The sequence below is a fragment of the Nothoprocta perdicaria genome, unplaced genomic scaffold, assembly GCF_003342845.1.
Source record: "Nothoprocta perdicaria isolate Ctin4 unplaced genomic scaffold, notPer1 scaffold_263, whole genome shotgun sequence".
Lineage (NCBI taxonomy): Eukaryota > Metazoa > Chordata > Aves > Tinamiformes > Tinamidae > Nothoprocta > Nothoprocta perdicaria.
In genome coordinates this window covers 734794-751147 of record NW_020455492.1, presented here as the reverse complement: position 1 = coordinate 751147, position 16354 = coordinate 734794, and the positions used below count along the sequence as shown (strand labels likewise).

The 16354-nt window shown below is 44.6% G+C and overlaps 1 protein-coding gene across 4 annotated transcripts in view; it reads left to right on the top strand.

Annotated features, from left to right (window-relative positions):
* The window catches only part of ENPP2 (ectonucleotide pyrophosphatase/phosphodiesterase 2), a 66208-nt gene that overhangs the window by 3352 nt on the left and 46502 nt on the right, over positions 1–16354 (top strand). The window contains exons 1-3 of one of the 4 annotated variants that reach the window (XM_026040740.1): positions 7943–8063; positions 8442–8544; positions 14171–14326. In XM_026040740.1, coding sequence (XP_025896525.1) covers positions 8013–8063; positions 8442–8544; positions 14171–14326 — 310 coding nt within the window. In that variant the 5' untranslated portion in view covers positions 7943–8012. Of the gene's footprint in view, positions 1–7942; positions 8206–8441; positions 8545–14170; positions 14327–16354 lie in introns of those variants that run through there. The other 3 variants (XM_026040741.1, XM_026040739.1, XM_026040742.1) reach the window with 3 other exon arrangements.

Here is a 16354-nt window from a genome sequence, read left to right as displayed (position 1 = left end):
GTGTGTGTCTCTCCTTGGAGAAAAGCCTTTACAGCTGTAATGACTGTATATGCCTCGGGCCACTGCTCAAYGGGAAACCTGGAAAAGGTTTCCTGGCCAGCACAGGAGAACTGGGAAGGCACCTAGAGCTGCTGGGTGTGGGTGGTGCCCGGTAGGGAGGAACCAGGAATGGGAGGTAGACCTTTCCCCCAAGGTGAGCATGGGGCTTTGGCTGAGGGGTGCCTGGCAGAAGARGACTTCTCCACAGCTTTGCAGTGCAGTGCAGGCCTCCTTGCCCAAACCTTCCTGGTGCTGTAGTGCATTCCCAGAGGCCACCTGAAAGGCATTTTARCTAGAAGAAATACCATCCCCCTCCCCATAGGTTTTGATGGAAATAAAGCTGTTTTGAAGGGGTAGGGTGACAATGTCCCTGTGAAACAAATCTCTTTTTACTTAATTACACTTGGCTTGCATGGAGATTCTGGTTTTCCTTAGGGCCATATGGGGGCCTCACTGCAGCATGAGGAGCAGGGAGGAGCGGAGACACCAGGAGGCAGTGGAGGTCTGGGAGCTGGGGGAGGGGAGGGCTGCTGTGAAGTCCAGGACATCTCCTTGGAGATGATGACCCCTCATCAGGATAAGCGCTGGGAGCAGCTAAGTGCTGCCTGGGTATCTGGAACAAAAGGATTCCTTTCTGTGCTCAGGGAAACAGCATTTTTTTTGTGCATTCCTTGTCAACGACAGGATCATACCAAAGATTGATCCTGCTGCTGAAGTCCAAAGGGTCCAAACCTCAGCTATCCACCATTCCCAGAAGACTGCATTACTTCTGTGCTTGACCTGAAGACTTCAGTGAATTGATTCTAACTTTTTAATGTCCCTAAGCCTATCCTGGAATTGTGTGGCAGCTTGCAATCAAAATGGAGCCTTTGCAGTCAGCCTGAGATTGCAAGAATGATTCCTTCCTGCTGAACCCCCAAACAGGGGAAAGGAAGGAACGAGTTCCTCTGGTAGAGCTTCCAGAGCTCCTTTTTGTCTCTTCTTTCATAAGGTGTCGGAGTAGAGTTGTCAGAAGGTATCAGAATCTGGAACCTGCCAAAAACATGCCCAACGAGCTGCAAAGTCCAGGAGATGTTTCAGCATGCTCAGGTTACCTGCAAGTAGGGCTGAGATCATAGTTAGATATTCGCTTGGGATACTGCTCCAATGGCCCAAAGAATTCCTCCTCAGGGGAAATACGTATATGCAAAGTGAGCCGGGTTAGCCCGAGGGGCAGAGCTGAGCAGCTCACTGTGTAGCTGAAGCCTGAAGGAGATATTGCTGCTCATACTGGATTTCCATCACCCATCCCTTCTCCTTTGCCCTAAGTTTGCTGTTCTTAAGTGTTCTTAAGTGACTTAATCATAGTATTCCAWGTGAGGCTGGAGGAGCACCAGCTGATGATGTGCAGTGCAGGTGGGTGGTGGAGAGGCAGCAGGAGGTGCTCAGGTCCAGGAGAAGCAAGTGTCACTTAGGAGGCTCTTCATCAGAGCTGTGGCCTCCTCAAGTCTTTTTGATGTTCTATTGGAACAGACATTGCCTTGGAAGGTGTTCAAATGCTGCATTTTGGTGGCAGCAATTGGAGAAGACCACTAATTTAAATGACCTGAGATGTTTTGTCAGGTGCTCAGTGAATGTCCGGCCACATCTAGGTCTGCCTTGAGAAACTTCAACAAACATCATTTCAAGGCAACTTTATTGCTGTCCGCTTTGAAACAGGGATTTACTGGAGTGGGGAGAAGATGCATCTTTTCTGCAAGGACTGAGCAAGTAAAATTTGTATAGTAGTCAGGAATCCTGTACAGTAGTCAGGAATATTTATACTGAGCAAAAGGTTATTTCTGAAAATCTCATATAGTTAGGTGGAAAAAATCTGAATCAGAGAAACACAAATCAGTAAGATTATTTCCTTTAATATATAAACAAAACTCAGTAAGATTATTTCCTTTAATATATTGAGGAGACCTATTAATATTTAAGTGGCTAGAGTTTCCCTACAGTCACCTTGCTTGATCCATAAGAAATGACTGCCTTTATTCCTTTCCAGTCTTATGCTACAAAAATGACAAAAATATGCACAACATCAAAAAAAAAAATCCTTATTCAAACTCTAGAACCATGCTAGCATCAAGTTGTGTATTTTTTGCTTCATAGCACTTTCATCGACGTTTTGTATTGCATTCCTGCCGAACTTGAAATTTATTCAGTCACACATTATGATATGGGATTCAAGAGAGTCCTGCACAGGCTCACATTGTTTTGTTGTTGAAATGCCATTTCTACTTTTCTCACCCCGAGAAAACAGGCGGTACTGTTCCAACAGGATGTTTTCCCCTTTGTTCTTGCATTTGTCTCTTTGCACTCAGCTGTAATTAGAAAAAAGCTGGCGCTGGACTGCAGCAGTGGTGACACAGTTCAACTGGGGAAAATTTGTGATGCCTGGAAGATGGCCCACCTGTCTGAAATGACCTAAAGAGTAATGAATTGGTTTTAAGCTTTTGTGCTTTGCCATTAGGAAAGGCCGAGGCAGATGCTTGTTCAGCAGCAGCGTAAGCTGGGCAGGAGAGGTGGCACGGGTGCTCCAAGGTGGCCGGAGGGAGGAGCGGAGCTGCCTTCTCTCCAGGTCCAGCACTGGGATTCCCCTTCCTTAGGGSATGCCCCTTTCAGAGAACCTTTCTTCCTTGTCAACCCTCCTGATTTCTTCAGTTTCTTTATGGAAAGAGAAGTCCCATTTATGCTGGACTTGTTGCAGTTGGTGTGGCAATCCTGCAGCCCCTATGCGAGTGAAGGAGCTGTGAGCTTGGATCAGACTTGCATTCATGTGACGTGGGGTCAGGCCCCAGAGGGTCCACAGCCTTTCTTTGTGTTAACTGCAGCAGTAGGATGAACATAGCTCATCCCTGGACTGCAGCTTTGCAGTCGTGCATTCARGCATTCATCTGTCATGCCAATAAGGCTTTCACAGGTAAAGATACTTACATGTCCCTATGACAGAAGCCTCCTTCTTCAGTCCTGAAATACTTCCTTGTGCAATATGGAAGCATCAGGAAACGTGCCCAAATGAGTGCATAGCCTGCCCCTGCTGTGGGGCAGTCCTCTGCCCTAGTCTGCCTTTTCCCCAAAGAAGAGTTGGGGCTGGAGAGTATGGCTGTCCAAAGCTCCAATCACAGGCCTGCTGAGAACAGGTATCGATGGTGGCATATCTCTTTAAACTGAAATAAAAGAGGATTTTGCTATTCAGAGAATAGTGTTTTTTTAGATTAAAAGGAAGAAAAATAATAATTAAAATATTCCTTTCTTGATCCAAGTGTTGAAATATTTTAAAAAAGAGATTTAAGACAAGCAAACATTTGTTTGGCAAAGAATAAATATAAAAGTAAACAAATCTGTATTAATTATATCCACATTTTGGTTGTAGGGAAGAGAATAGCACTTGGAAATTTTTTCTTCATAAACAAGCCTTGAGTTTGAAGAGTGTGCCAGAATGGAGTTTGGGCTGAGGGTAGATAAGGTTAAACAGGAGGTTAAGTAATATGTCACAGCACTATTGGAGATGTCCTCATAAGAAGTTTTATACACCCAGGAAGATCAAAGTTAATGTTGACCTGGAAGAAGAAGAAGAAGAAGAAAAAAAAACAAACACAGTAAAGGATGTATGCACAAGATACATAAATAAAATATGAGCATTATCTGAAGTATGAGATATCTGCTTAATGTGTCTTTAAGTACTTTAGTAGTAGTAGGGTTTTTTTTCCTCTTTCTGTGTTTAAGCTTACTTTAATTTATCTTTACTTGTTGTACGTGGAAGGACGTAGGGCGCTGGAGGCAGCTGGGCTCGGCAGCAGTGCAACGTGCGCACAGCTCGCGCCTGCAGCACTTTCCAAGGCAGGAGGGGAGCTGCTCACGGGCCACCTGTGACATTGGGCATGTCCCAAGCGGCAGAAAGCCGGGGCGGGAAGTTGCAGACATACTCGGCCCCACACTGGCTGTGTTAAAACCTATCAGCTCTCCTGGTTTCATGTTTCACTCATATTATGCATAAAGAAGTGAATTTCTTTCCTCTTGGGATAGTTTTCATGCYTGATTTTTTTATATATTCTTATCTGAAATAAGACATACGGTTATGAACTGCCAGTAGATTTTAGTACTTCTTGACAATAAGTCTATTGATTGGAAAACATGTAACATCCATCATTTCTTGGATGAGGAATGTATATGTATGCTGGACTAATGTGATTGTTTCTGTGAAGGTCAACACCTTGTAGCATAACCCTTTGATGAGAGAGACCAAATGGTCTTTTTGTCCCAAGCCCTCGTCTTGGCTAAGGGCTCCCTTTCCTCAAGCCCTGCCTCCCTCCTTAGCATATCCATGAGAACACCTGTGTCATCTCCAATCTGTGAGGATCAGACTGTAACATTTCATTTCCAACTCATCCTACCAGCCACTGGCAATTTGGCACCTGCTGCAGTGCTTTGGCAGCCAGAACATCACTGCCATACTTTTGTGCTCCAGCGTTGCCATACAATCAAGGAATCATTATGGCTGGAAAAGACCTTCAAGATCATCAAGTCCAACYGTAAGCTTATCACCACCATGCTTGCTAAGGTATGTCCCAAAGTATCTCATCTACATTGTCCTTGCCAGTCAAGCAGATGTAGGTCTCTTGTCCTGCATCAGGACAAGCTCTCAGGTAGCTTTCCCAGAACATGCAGCTCCTTCCTCACACTGAATACGCAGGTTTCTTGGACCTCATCTATGGCTGTGGCCCAGATCCTGGGCTGATCTCAGCTGACACTTGCTGTTCTTGKCCTCTTGTCTCTGAAGGCACTTTTTGCCTTCAGAGTCACTAACGTGGCAGGCACTGTCCTCCTGGTGACCTTGTTCTCGTGCGTTCACCTCCCCTTCCCTCTTGCTGTGCGTCAGCCCCTCAGTTTCGTGAGGAACTGGCCACCATCTGCCTGGAGGCACCACAGGTCACAGCCACAACCCAGCTACTGTAATTCTGGTCCAAACCGCTTTGTTGGCCAAGCGTCAACGATGTTTGGTTTTGATCTGTAAAGCCTTATAAAAATATGGTTTACAGTCCATTATTCCTAGGGATCGGCTTTCTTGTTATGTGGTGCCTCTTTGTTGTGTCAGTTTGGCTGAGAAGATGCTGGGTGTTTTCAGCAGAATGCCCACAGCTTTCCACTTCTCCTTCAGCTGCTGAAAGCCTCTTCGGTTTCACGGCACTTTTATCTGAGGAGACATGACTCACAGCTTGAGTTTTGGGATTAAGTTTCCATAGTTCACCAGAACGTTTTGTTCTCCGAAATTGCCTTTTTGTGTGCCCAACTGGTCTTTTTTTCATGGGCACATTTGGACATGGAAGGTGTGTGGAAGCAGAGGAGGACCCAGAGATGTTTTGAAGAAGAGGCCTTCACCTTCCTGGTCCTGCTGCCAAGGCACTTGGCAGCTTCGCCACTGCCACCCCTCGGCGATCCCAAGCTGCACCCAGCCGTGTAAAATCTGGACAGGCAGACAGAAATCCTCGTTCCTCCAGAGTCCACCCAGCCTTAGCCAACATAGTTTCTCTGCATTTTCTTTTCTCATTAAAAAACTGTCATTGAAAAAACAGATTTTCAATAGACGGTAAATGCTGCCTTTCTTATATTAACTCTATGGAGCAGCAGAGAAGAAACAGTTCTAGCTCTGGGGAGTTAGCCACAATATAAACTTCTCATTCAAAGTGTCACCTAGTGGCTGCTTAGAAGTTTTGCATTCTGAGTTAAACAATCAGTAACATCAGTTATAGAAAACAGCTGTAAAAGCCAAAGGCCAGTCCTTATGCGCAGCAACCAATGTTGCTGCACATAATAGGACTTTCTCATTCGATTGATTTTGATGAATTTCCTTTTTTAGTGTGTTTCATTTAAGCCCTAAAACTTGCAGTGGATCTCTGCATTCTGTTTCTGTTTTTTGCTGAATAATATTATTCAGAAATGCATTATGTATTATTGCTTCTTTATTATGTTTTTAAACAGTAGAATTTATTTTGACAAGTAATGATTATTAATTGCCAATTATAAAGGTATTTATCAGTGGACCCAGCAGTGAACCATTTTGTTCTTGAAGGATAACAAAGAAGATGAATTAATGTTAACATACTTGTCATATGGACCAGGAAAATTAAAACAAGCTCCTCATGTAATGTGATTTTTCAGCTTTTTACCAACTCCAGAGAGGTTACATGCATGAATGAATGAGAGGTGCTTTCTCAAATTAGACTGCAACGTGTGTGCTGCTGTGGTTTGTCTTTGTTTGATGCTTTATTTTTCTGGGTTGCCATTTTCAGCTTAGCTGGGAACTTTTCTTCAGAAAAAAAGTGAGCACCTGCACATATAAGAAGAGTAAGAAGATGTACAGGAGCTGCAGGTGTCCAAGACAGCCAAAAATGAGGCTGGGTGCATTAGACTGGGCACTAAGAACTGGTCCTCAGATTTGAAACTTCTGCTGTTTTGCCTAGATAAGCGGCAAGGCAAGAGTCTTGGGCTGAGAAAAATGCTGAGTTTTCAAAGTCCCATGTTCTGCCTTTATTATTATTATTCTGCCACTGTGAACTTCACTAACTGTGATATGCAGCACTTCTTAGGATTTTTTTTGTGATGTGTTTTGTTTCTCTTATGCTACTGTACTTACCTAGTTCATGGGATGCAGATGTTTAAATGCAGGATACATCAGAGACTAAGGATTTTGTAGGAAAGCTAGTAAAATTGCTGGTAATTCTATTTCTTTAGCTCTCTGGGCACTTCTTTTTAGTAGAAGATCACCTTTGGCTCAGCCGCCTACCTCACTTCCAATGAGCCAGTGGTGAAGTGAAAATGAGGAGCTGGGTCTTAGCTTTATGCCCCTTCCCTGGGCAGCGCGGAGCAGAGGAATACAATGTCCCGCAGTGGGCAAGATCGCGCCCTTCCCAGCCTAATCGCATTTCCCGGAGGCTTGCAGGGGAAAGATACAGCTGCACAATGGAGCCGCTTTGCCCTAGCAAGCTGCATAAAAAAGGATCCGCTCCTGGCCGAGGGTGGCACTCCGATAAGATGTGCGTTGCAAAGAGCAGGGGTTTTTAGCCCCTGCCTTGCAAGGCTACACAGTGTGTGTGGGGGGGGGACGGACAGATAACTGCCGTAGGTATCGCGCACTCCTAAAGAAAGCTCAGGACTGCATGTGTTTGGCACTGCAACGTGGTATAAAGAAAACGAGATTGGGGTTTGCAGTGCAGGTATGCAGTAAGGGACAAGTCCCCCAGGAAGCGAAGTTCCTTTGCAGGCTCACAAGCCTTGACTCTGTCCTTTTAAGTGTAATTGCTAGTAAACCCTTTAATGAAAGAAGCTTTCATCAGGCAAAAAGGGGGTGAACTGCACTGGTAAATAATTTGCCTTGGCAAGTAATGTTGAAGCCCCTGCTTCGAACTGTACCTCTGTGCAGCATTTTCATCAGGTCGGTAAATAGCTGAGCTTATCGGTGCAGCCTGGATTTCTGGGGGCAAAATGTGGGGCAGAGGGAGCGTGTCGCTTGCCTGCCTTTCCCAAAGCAGAGGTTTCAAGCTGTTCCAATAAACCTGTGAGCGCTGCAGCTTGCTGGGGGTGACGATGGCGGCTTGGCCACGAGCTGGACTTGGCTCTGAGCCCCCTGTTTGGGGACACTGGCCGGGAGCGAGCGCAGGGTGACCCCACCGGCACATCCCCGTTTCACAGACCCCGCCGAGCCCCCCTGGCTGGCTCCTGCCAGATGCAAAACCATTTGGTTTCTCTTTTAACYGTGTTCCTTCTCGGAGGAGCCTGCRGGAGCCGTGCACGGCTGTTGGCAGCAGCGCCGGGCGACAAGGCGGCTCTGCCAGGGGAAACCACATAAAAGCGCGGGTGCGCGCGCGGGGTGCGCGCCTCGGGGGGGAGGGCGCAGCGAGAGATGATGCCGGGAGCTTCTTGCGCTCAGAGCTGCGATTTGCGAGTGCAACATGATGAAATCACCCCCTGGACAAATCACACGAGCCTGTCAACCTCACCAGGTGGGATTAGTTGTAGCCTAATAGCCCGGAGTCCAGAGCAAACAGAGCACTGCGCTCCGTATAAAGCAGAGGAGCGCCCGCTGCGAGGGCTGCGCGGGACGCCTCGGGTATGGCTCACAGGAGCTGCCTCCAGCTGCACCAGGTAGGGAGGCAAGGAGCGCTTTGGCTTTCCGAGGAGAAGCAGCCCGTCTCCCTGCACAAAGTTGCCACAAAAAGGAGCGTTTCAGCTGCAAAGGGAGATGTTTTATTCATAGCCCCGCTCTGGTTCGCGCGGCTGACGACGCTGGCRGTGGCAGCGCGGGGGGCTGGGACGCGCTGGGGACCCTCCGAGCGCTGGGTATGGCGCAGCCCAGTCACTTTGCTCTTCTGTTTCTGCAGGTTATATCGTTATTTGCGTTTGCCTTTGGAGTAAATGTCTGCATGGGATTTACAGCACACCGGTTCAGGAGATCTGAGGAATGGGATGAGGGCCCGGTCTCAGGTACAGTGACCGCCGCACGCTGTGCATCGCGACACCCTTACGCTCTCTAYGGCCGCTAGAAACCACTCCTACCCCGAGACAGTAGTTTGCCTGTTCCTTTTCCCTCTAGCATACAGTGCAGAATAAATAACTCGCCGAGCCGGAGTCAGTTGACCTTTGGGACTCACCTATAGGTCTCCTATTTACTTAAACTTTTGCTCTGTGTGCATGTGACTGTGGAGAATCTCACTTATTTTAGGACGGAGCCCCTGCAGCCCGGTGGAAACCCGGCTCCTCGGTGGCTCCGCTGCCCCCTGCGCAGGTTCCTCCTACGCCCCAGGGAAGCAGGTTGCTCCGACYGCGGCGGCCGGGCAAGGGGTTTCTGCAATCCGGGGGGCTGGGGGCACCYCTGGGGAAGGGAAGGGACGTGTGGCAGATGTCGTGTCCCGTCCCGGCTCTGCATGAAGGAGGCGAGCGCCCGGTGGGCTCCCGGCTCTCCTGGCACAGAGGTGGCTGTCACAGTGCAAGGTGTTGTGAGCTCAGGCATTGCCCAAGCTGAAAAACATGTAATGTGGAAAAAATGCCTTTTATCAGTGTCATGATTAAGCAGGCTGGGGTTGTTTCTCTGTTCCTTTGACTGGCAGGAGAGCTGTAGTTGGTGACAGTACTGGTTAATACGCTTGAAATGAAAGCGATTCACTGAGGGCACATATCTGTAATGATAGCGTGTGAGTTTCCATTAAAATGTGTTTAGTGTGGCCCAAGTGTGTTAGACTCCTGGTACTGAACTCCCCTCCTCTCCTCTGTCTTCTGTGAGAATTGCTGTCCACTGAGCAGTGGCATTTTAGGTGACTAAAAGGTAGTGGCTATTGCTTTTGGCCTTTATACAGCAGTAAAACAAGTTTGCTGGAAAAAATAAAGATCAAATTTACTTCTATGTTTATCTCCTAGATCATTGACTGTAGAGTAGTTAGGCAACATGTGTAATAGGGACATGAAAGATTTGCATTTCATATCCTCAACACCAGACTGTCAGTTGCTTTGCTTTTACTGGAGATGGCCAGCAGGTTGGGGCAGGGCTGTTCAGGCCACTTCTACAGCCCTCCCCAAGGTCTCGTGCTGGGACCAGTTGCAGCTCATTGGTGTCAGCTCTGCTGAGGCACCAGCATGTTGCTCAGTGCCACAAAGCTGGGAACAGCAGCTATTTCCAGTAGCAGGAGGCTTAGCTCAGCATCCCTGGAGAACAGCAAGAAATACGGGGTGTCTTGCAAGACAGAAGATGGTGTTTGGGGCAATCTAGGGAACATTTACTTGTTTTGGGATTGGACCAGACCCTGGCATTGAAGCAGTCTAAATCTAGAGTGAGACTAGAGGTGAGAATAGTAAAAGACAGGGAGGGCTCTCAGGCTAGTCTAATTATTTTTATTTCAGTTAACACTTTGGATGTGATACCTAGGAGTAAGATTTTATAGCCTCACCTGTCTGAAAAAGAAAGGAAGCTGTTGTGCTGGAGCATGTGCCTTGCTTTAGGGAGACAAAAAGACTGATCAGGGAATCTGCTTTGACTCTCATAGTTGCGTGGCTCCCAGGGTGCTTCATCAGAAAGCCAGTGCCATGAAACATGCAGAATAAGAGACTCCTGTATGTTTTTTTTCAGCTCCACTCTGCCTTGCCTTATATATTTTCAGTTTCTTGGTGCTTAGAGTGAACTATTTTGTCCTGACAAAACACTGTCTCTTTAAGAACYGGTGTGTTATTTCTCCAGGGTTATGCCTTGATAATACGCGAATTTCATTTTTAATCTGGTGTAGAATTCCTCTACGAATAAAAACCAATACAGTTTTGTTCCCTGACTGCTATAATGGCTAAAAAGAAAGAAAATCTCTTGTTCTCTTTTTGCAGTGTTCCTATCTACCTCTATATACATTTGAGATGTTTATTGTTTGTACCTAACAAAAGATTTCATTGAAATAAGCTTGACTTAAACTCTGTAGATCAAGGAAATAGGAGAATTGAGGCTGCTACTTTTTCATAAGATTGCCTTTGTAAGTTATTTGCTGTATGAGTCTTCCAGATTTCTTGTTAAGCGCTTTCAGAAAAAAAAATATTCTTAATAGTCTCTTGAAGCACGCTTCTTGTTCAGGGCAGGATGATAGCTTAAATCTCCAAAGAAGCAGCATTCTAGTAAAGTGAAGTTTTCCTTCTTCTCCTTGTTACAGTTTTATGGATGTCATTAATAAGGGAGTCCAGTCTCTCTTGTATTGCTATGGATAGGTGCATTTTTACTTTATGTGGCTTTCCATTGAAATTTAATTATTGCAATGGCATTCCACAGAAATAAAATGTAATATGCATGTAGCATAATATGCATGTAGCATAATATGAATATGTAGCAAGACTTATGTTCTAGAGTCTTCTAGACATTCAGCTATTTAGTCAATCCATATAAGCTGGAAATGGCAACTTCTTACCAGGTAGCCTCCTTCATGGAAGGACTATGTAAGCATGTCTATAAAGTAAACCCTATGACTGAAATATTACTTGAAGTAAATTGACTTCATTGACTTTTTTCTTTTTTTCTTTTTTTTTTTTTTTTTTGGTATCAGACCAAGTAATTTGATAGGGTGCTTTCCAAGGTGAATATAACACATTCACAGTGGAAACATGATAACCTTCATGAGCTAAATCAGGAAGGCACTCATGCCCCATGAAAGTTCTTTAATCTAGGACACATGAGATAAAACATCATCCTTCATGCTTAGGAGATGGTTGTTTTCAGCTTACTTGGCTGAAAAAAAAAAGTATGGGAAAAGATATGAAAAGGTGTATTACTTAAGAATGGAAAGATCTTTATGTTGAGGTCTGCTTGGCTGTGTAGGGGCAGGTATGAAGGCAGGAGCTGTGGAGGAAAGCAGGAGTTTTTAAAGTGGTTTTGAAATTTTGTGAGTTTGCTCCATGCAGGGGCTTCTGTTAAACTGAAATGCACCCCATGGATGTAGCTCCTCATGATATACTTTGCAACTACTCTGCATGCACCAGTAGCCATGCCATGGCATTGTGCACGACCTGAAAATCCTGGCCTGGCCGCAAAGGCAAGGTCAAGTGTAATAAACAATGGAACAAGCTTAATGTATTCAGTGATCAGAGGAGTTAAACCACGTCCTCTTTGTGTTGCTATATGTAAAATGTTTTGCACTGACTCAAGAGGTATGACTTGAAAGTGCTAAGACATTCTGGATAATTTGTCACATCAGTAATAAACTGTAGCTCATGGTTGTCAGAAATGTGGAAACAAAAAACCACAAATTGACTAGTTAGCCAGGTARTTTATGTACCTTCTTACGTAAGATCGTAATCCTTCTTGCAGTCGTAGGAGATGGACTGGAGGGACTTGGAGGCTATTTAGACCTTCTCCGYATCCCAAGTTCTCAATTGCTCCTGACAGGCCTTTGCCTAACCCATTCTTCAATATCTCCAGTGCCGGGGATTCCACCAGCTCCATGGGCAGTTTCTTCTAGTGCAGTCAGATTTTAACACTTTTTCTTCTAAACATGTGTTGGATTTTTTTTAAATCTAATTAAATGGTCCCTCTCTCATTTAAAGATGATTAGATATAGCATCCATTTGAAATGACAGTTTTAAAGGATAGATAGCATATGTTAATACATAATAGTTTTGGGGTTGAGATTTGCAACTTACTGCATCTGTGATTTTGATGACAAKATAAACTATCTAGTTTCCAAGAGGATGATATTAGAAGAGCAACAGCAACAGATCTTCAAGAGCATTTAGTACAATCAACTATCCAATTAAGACAATTGGAGTGTTAGCATATCTTGAAAAATTCTCCTATGATTACTTTCTAACACCGCTTTGTGGAATGTTCATTTGAGCAAAGAAAGTAGTGGTCCATGAGCTGCCCAAACAGATACACCGTCGTTAGCAAGTTGGAGTTCCAGGTGGCTGAAATATTGATGACTCATTAAGGACATGCTTGCAGGGTATGTGACTACAGAGTAAAACTTAATTGTGAATATGCCACTGTTATTTGCTACAAACATTACTGACTTGACTTAAAATCACACAAAAGCAAGGGAGGTCAACACAGCTGTCTACTGTTACCTTTTCTAGAATATGCCTTGCTGCTGTCATGATCCAAGATTGTAACCATGGCTTTTTTTTTTTTTTTGGCATTATCTTCTTGTAGGTTTAATTTTTTGCCAGTACAAGGCACCTATAATGGTTTGAGTTGGTGCCTGACCAGTGCCAGTGGTAGAATAGTAGGGCTGGAGTTCAGAGTTGGTGAGAGATCAGCTTTAACTGCAGTGTCACTTCCCAACTCCTCCTTCATCTTCCTTCACATGTTCTCTAAAAGTGTTGGGATAATCTCTTCCTAAATAAGTTGGCATTATCCCTCAGTTTATGCAGAGACTAAATTTCCAGCTATGGAACAGAGCAGGAAAATACGTATATATGAAAAAAGACCAGAGTAAGTATTTCCGAAAAGTACCATTGCATCAGTTCTCTTAAAACTGTATTGCTAATTGTGTTGAGCTTTGCCAAAACCAAAACATGGTTTAAAAGAAAACAAACCCCAAGAAAATTTCAAAGTCCTAATTTTAATAGGCCTCTCAAGGAACAAAAGACATTGTGAAATTTTCCTTGGAATACCTCTGTTTCTTTAGAATAATTACATTTGCTTCAGTCTATTTCATAAAACATCATTAACTTTAGACAGCAGCAAAGTTTTTTTTTTCTACTTTATATAAACTGCCATGGAGCTCTCATAGTGTTGCAGGATTAGAATGAACAATAGGATAAATGTATAAAAGACCAAATCTTTGAGAAAAGAGCAAGATAAATGTAGAAAAGACCAAATCTTTTAGAAAAGAGCAAGAAAGCACACATCAGCTCTCACAACAAGGACCTTTACTAAGAGATTATTGAAGTCTAATGGTTTTCATGGCTATTGACTGGCAGTCTCTCATTTAGTTAAAGGCATCAAATACACTGAAGTCTTACATACCTCTGTATCATTGCTTAGATATTATCATTTCATGCTCTGCAGAAGCCCACTGGAAAGCCTGGCCTTACTTCACCATTAATTTATAGAGCACCTCACAGGTTTCTTTCATGCTTGATGTTGGATTGGCGCCTTGCAGCATAGCAGGCCAAGTGCTGCTGACTGCAGGTAGATTATTGGCAACCCTCTGTGAAGCGAACTGCCCAGCGAGCCATGAAAATRTCCTCAGCTTCTGCAAGCTAAGGCCTGCCTCCAAGGAGTCCCTGCAGCTCCTGGAACCTGGTCTCTTGGGAGACCTCAGTGCATTCATGCACTGAGTCTCTTTGGAGACCTCAGTGCACTGCTCATGATGGCTTGCTCATCRTGGAGGTGAAGCCAGGTCCCTTTGCAGGGTGTTATCAAAGCATGCTGCTTTTCCCATTTTCTCTCCAAAAAGAGCAGCCTTTTTGGAAYTTATTAGCTATTTTTTGCTTTGCTCTTGCTAACCAGCCTTCTCTTCCTCCTCTCCTCCCTGCGCCTACCGAGACAGCTGCGGTTTCACTCACCAGGGTGGCTCTGGGTTGAGCAGTCGCATCCCGCTGCTGCTGGCCTGACGGATGTTGCCCTGTTTCTTGTTCCACACAGTCCTGTCAGATTCCCCCTGGATCAGTACCTCTGGCTCGTGCAAAAACAGATGCTTTGAACTTCAAGAGGCAGAGCCTCCTGGCTGCCGCTGCGACAACCTCTGCAAGAGCTACAACAGCTGCTGCTTCGACTTTGATGAGCTGTGCTTAAAGACAGGTACGATGGGGCTCCTAACACCCAGCGCATGTGGGTGGCCCGACCTGCTGCTGTGAGCCAGCRCATCCTGCCGTATCCCGCATGATGGTCCTGCCCCTCCTGGCAGGCTGTCCTGGCCAGCGTGCAGCCCCATCTCCTCACAAAGAGCACGGGGACATGTCCTCATTGCTCCTTAGTGCTCAGTTTGCAGGTAGAAAAAGGCAACAGCCCCCACGTGCCAAGAGCCTGTGATGCTCCTTCAATCAATGCCCAGCATTCAGGCGCCCGTTTCCCCTCCAGCTTAGGGTGCAAATGGCCATGGTGAAGCTGGGGCACTGCTCTGCTGGTGCCAGCCCTCGTTCTCTCCCGCAAGAAAGAAACTTGGTGTTTGGGCAGGGAAACGTGTGGGCTATGCGTTGTGGTTGTGCCTGTGAGCACCTCTGTGTGGGTCCCCTCGAAGGGAGCCCCAGGTGACACAGTGAGCTTGTTACCAGCGCTCCAGACTCTTATTTCCAGATGTCAGGATACATGTAACACATGGGCTGGTAGAAATGTTCAGCCACAATTCACTGGGCCCTGGGGAATGGAAATACAGCACTGAGTTCATTTTCCCTTTTTTTTTAAATGACTCATAGGCAAGGACAACTTCAAAGAGAGGCATGAGTTATGTTTTATTTCTTAGCATGCTGCATTTAGGTTATTAGTTGTACCCATCTCCTTGAATGTTTGTACAGTGGTCAGAGTTGACACAGGTGCCCTCTACTTCTACTGTTAAACTTTTTCCTGCTTTATCAAAGAACTACAGAACAGCCAGAAAAGAAGCCTGAGATGATTAAAGATATTATTGCCCTGTGCATGCGCCATGTTTGGAAGTCCTGACTTGCTCAGTTCTATATATAATTATATAATATCATATAATTTCAATAGCTTGGTACCAAAAATTATGGGCTAATCTGATTAGAAAAAATGGTTTGGTTCAAGTCCAAAAGGCTTTTTTTTCCCCCTTGTGTATAATAGGCTACTGAGTGGCTCTGAATGGCTCTGAAGCTTTTCAGCACAATAGAAAATGTTTGCTATAAAAGAAGAGAGTTTTGGTTCTATATGTACCATATCCATATACATGTATAGATCCCTGTGTAGCTCTTAGAACTGCTGTGTAAATTAGAACTTTTATGTAAATTATTGTATACTTCCATAGGTATTTATTAAGACAGCTGTTACTTTTACTGTTCGTAAATATTATAGATTTATAGAAAGAAGCCCCACAGTGAGGACAAGGTTTTGGTGAGAAGGTACAGAGAGTTGGTTTACAGTGGTTTTGCTGGGTACATGTTGTCTAAAGTGAGCTTTAAAGTTTTCTGTTGCTTGGTGCAAAACTTACATAAAAGTCCCTCAGAATTAAAGTCAAGTAATGTGGTACCTGTGAGAGAACGCCGTAATTCAGACAGGCCCTTAGATCCTGACTTCATTCAAAAGATGAGAAAAGCTGGAGTGCTTCTCAATCATGAATTTCCTTGGAAAGCAATTCTTCGTTTTTTTTCTTTCTTTCTTTTTTTTCTTTTCCTGAGGTTGGTGCTAAATCTCACCAATTGAGGTATTAGAAAGTGCCTTCTGTCTCTGTGAATGGTAAACTGATAATGAGCAAAGCACCAGTTTGCATGTAATGTTTTTACATTTTAATTTTCTCCATTTTCCATTAATTTAACTAGGACTCTCTAATAGTAGAAAAAGAAAAAAAGAGAAAAAGAATAAAGTGCCTGAGAAACACCAGTGTTTTTAGTTTATGCTCCAGGCCCCTCCACATATCTTTCAGGGGTCTTTTTTTTTTTTTTTCCCACCAGTTCAGGAGTCTTTTTTTTTTTTTTTTTTTCCCCACTAGTTGCATCTTTGCTGGCATTCAGTTTGTAACAAACTTGGGATACAACACATGGGGGTTGGAAACACTTGTGTGTGGATGGAGGAAACTTCCTGCATCTGCAGGACACAAGGATCCTTTTTGTTTATGGTCAACAAGCGTTCTACAGAGGTCTTGAATTCACTAAAATAGGG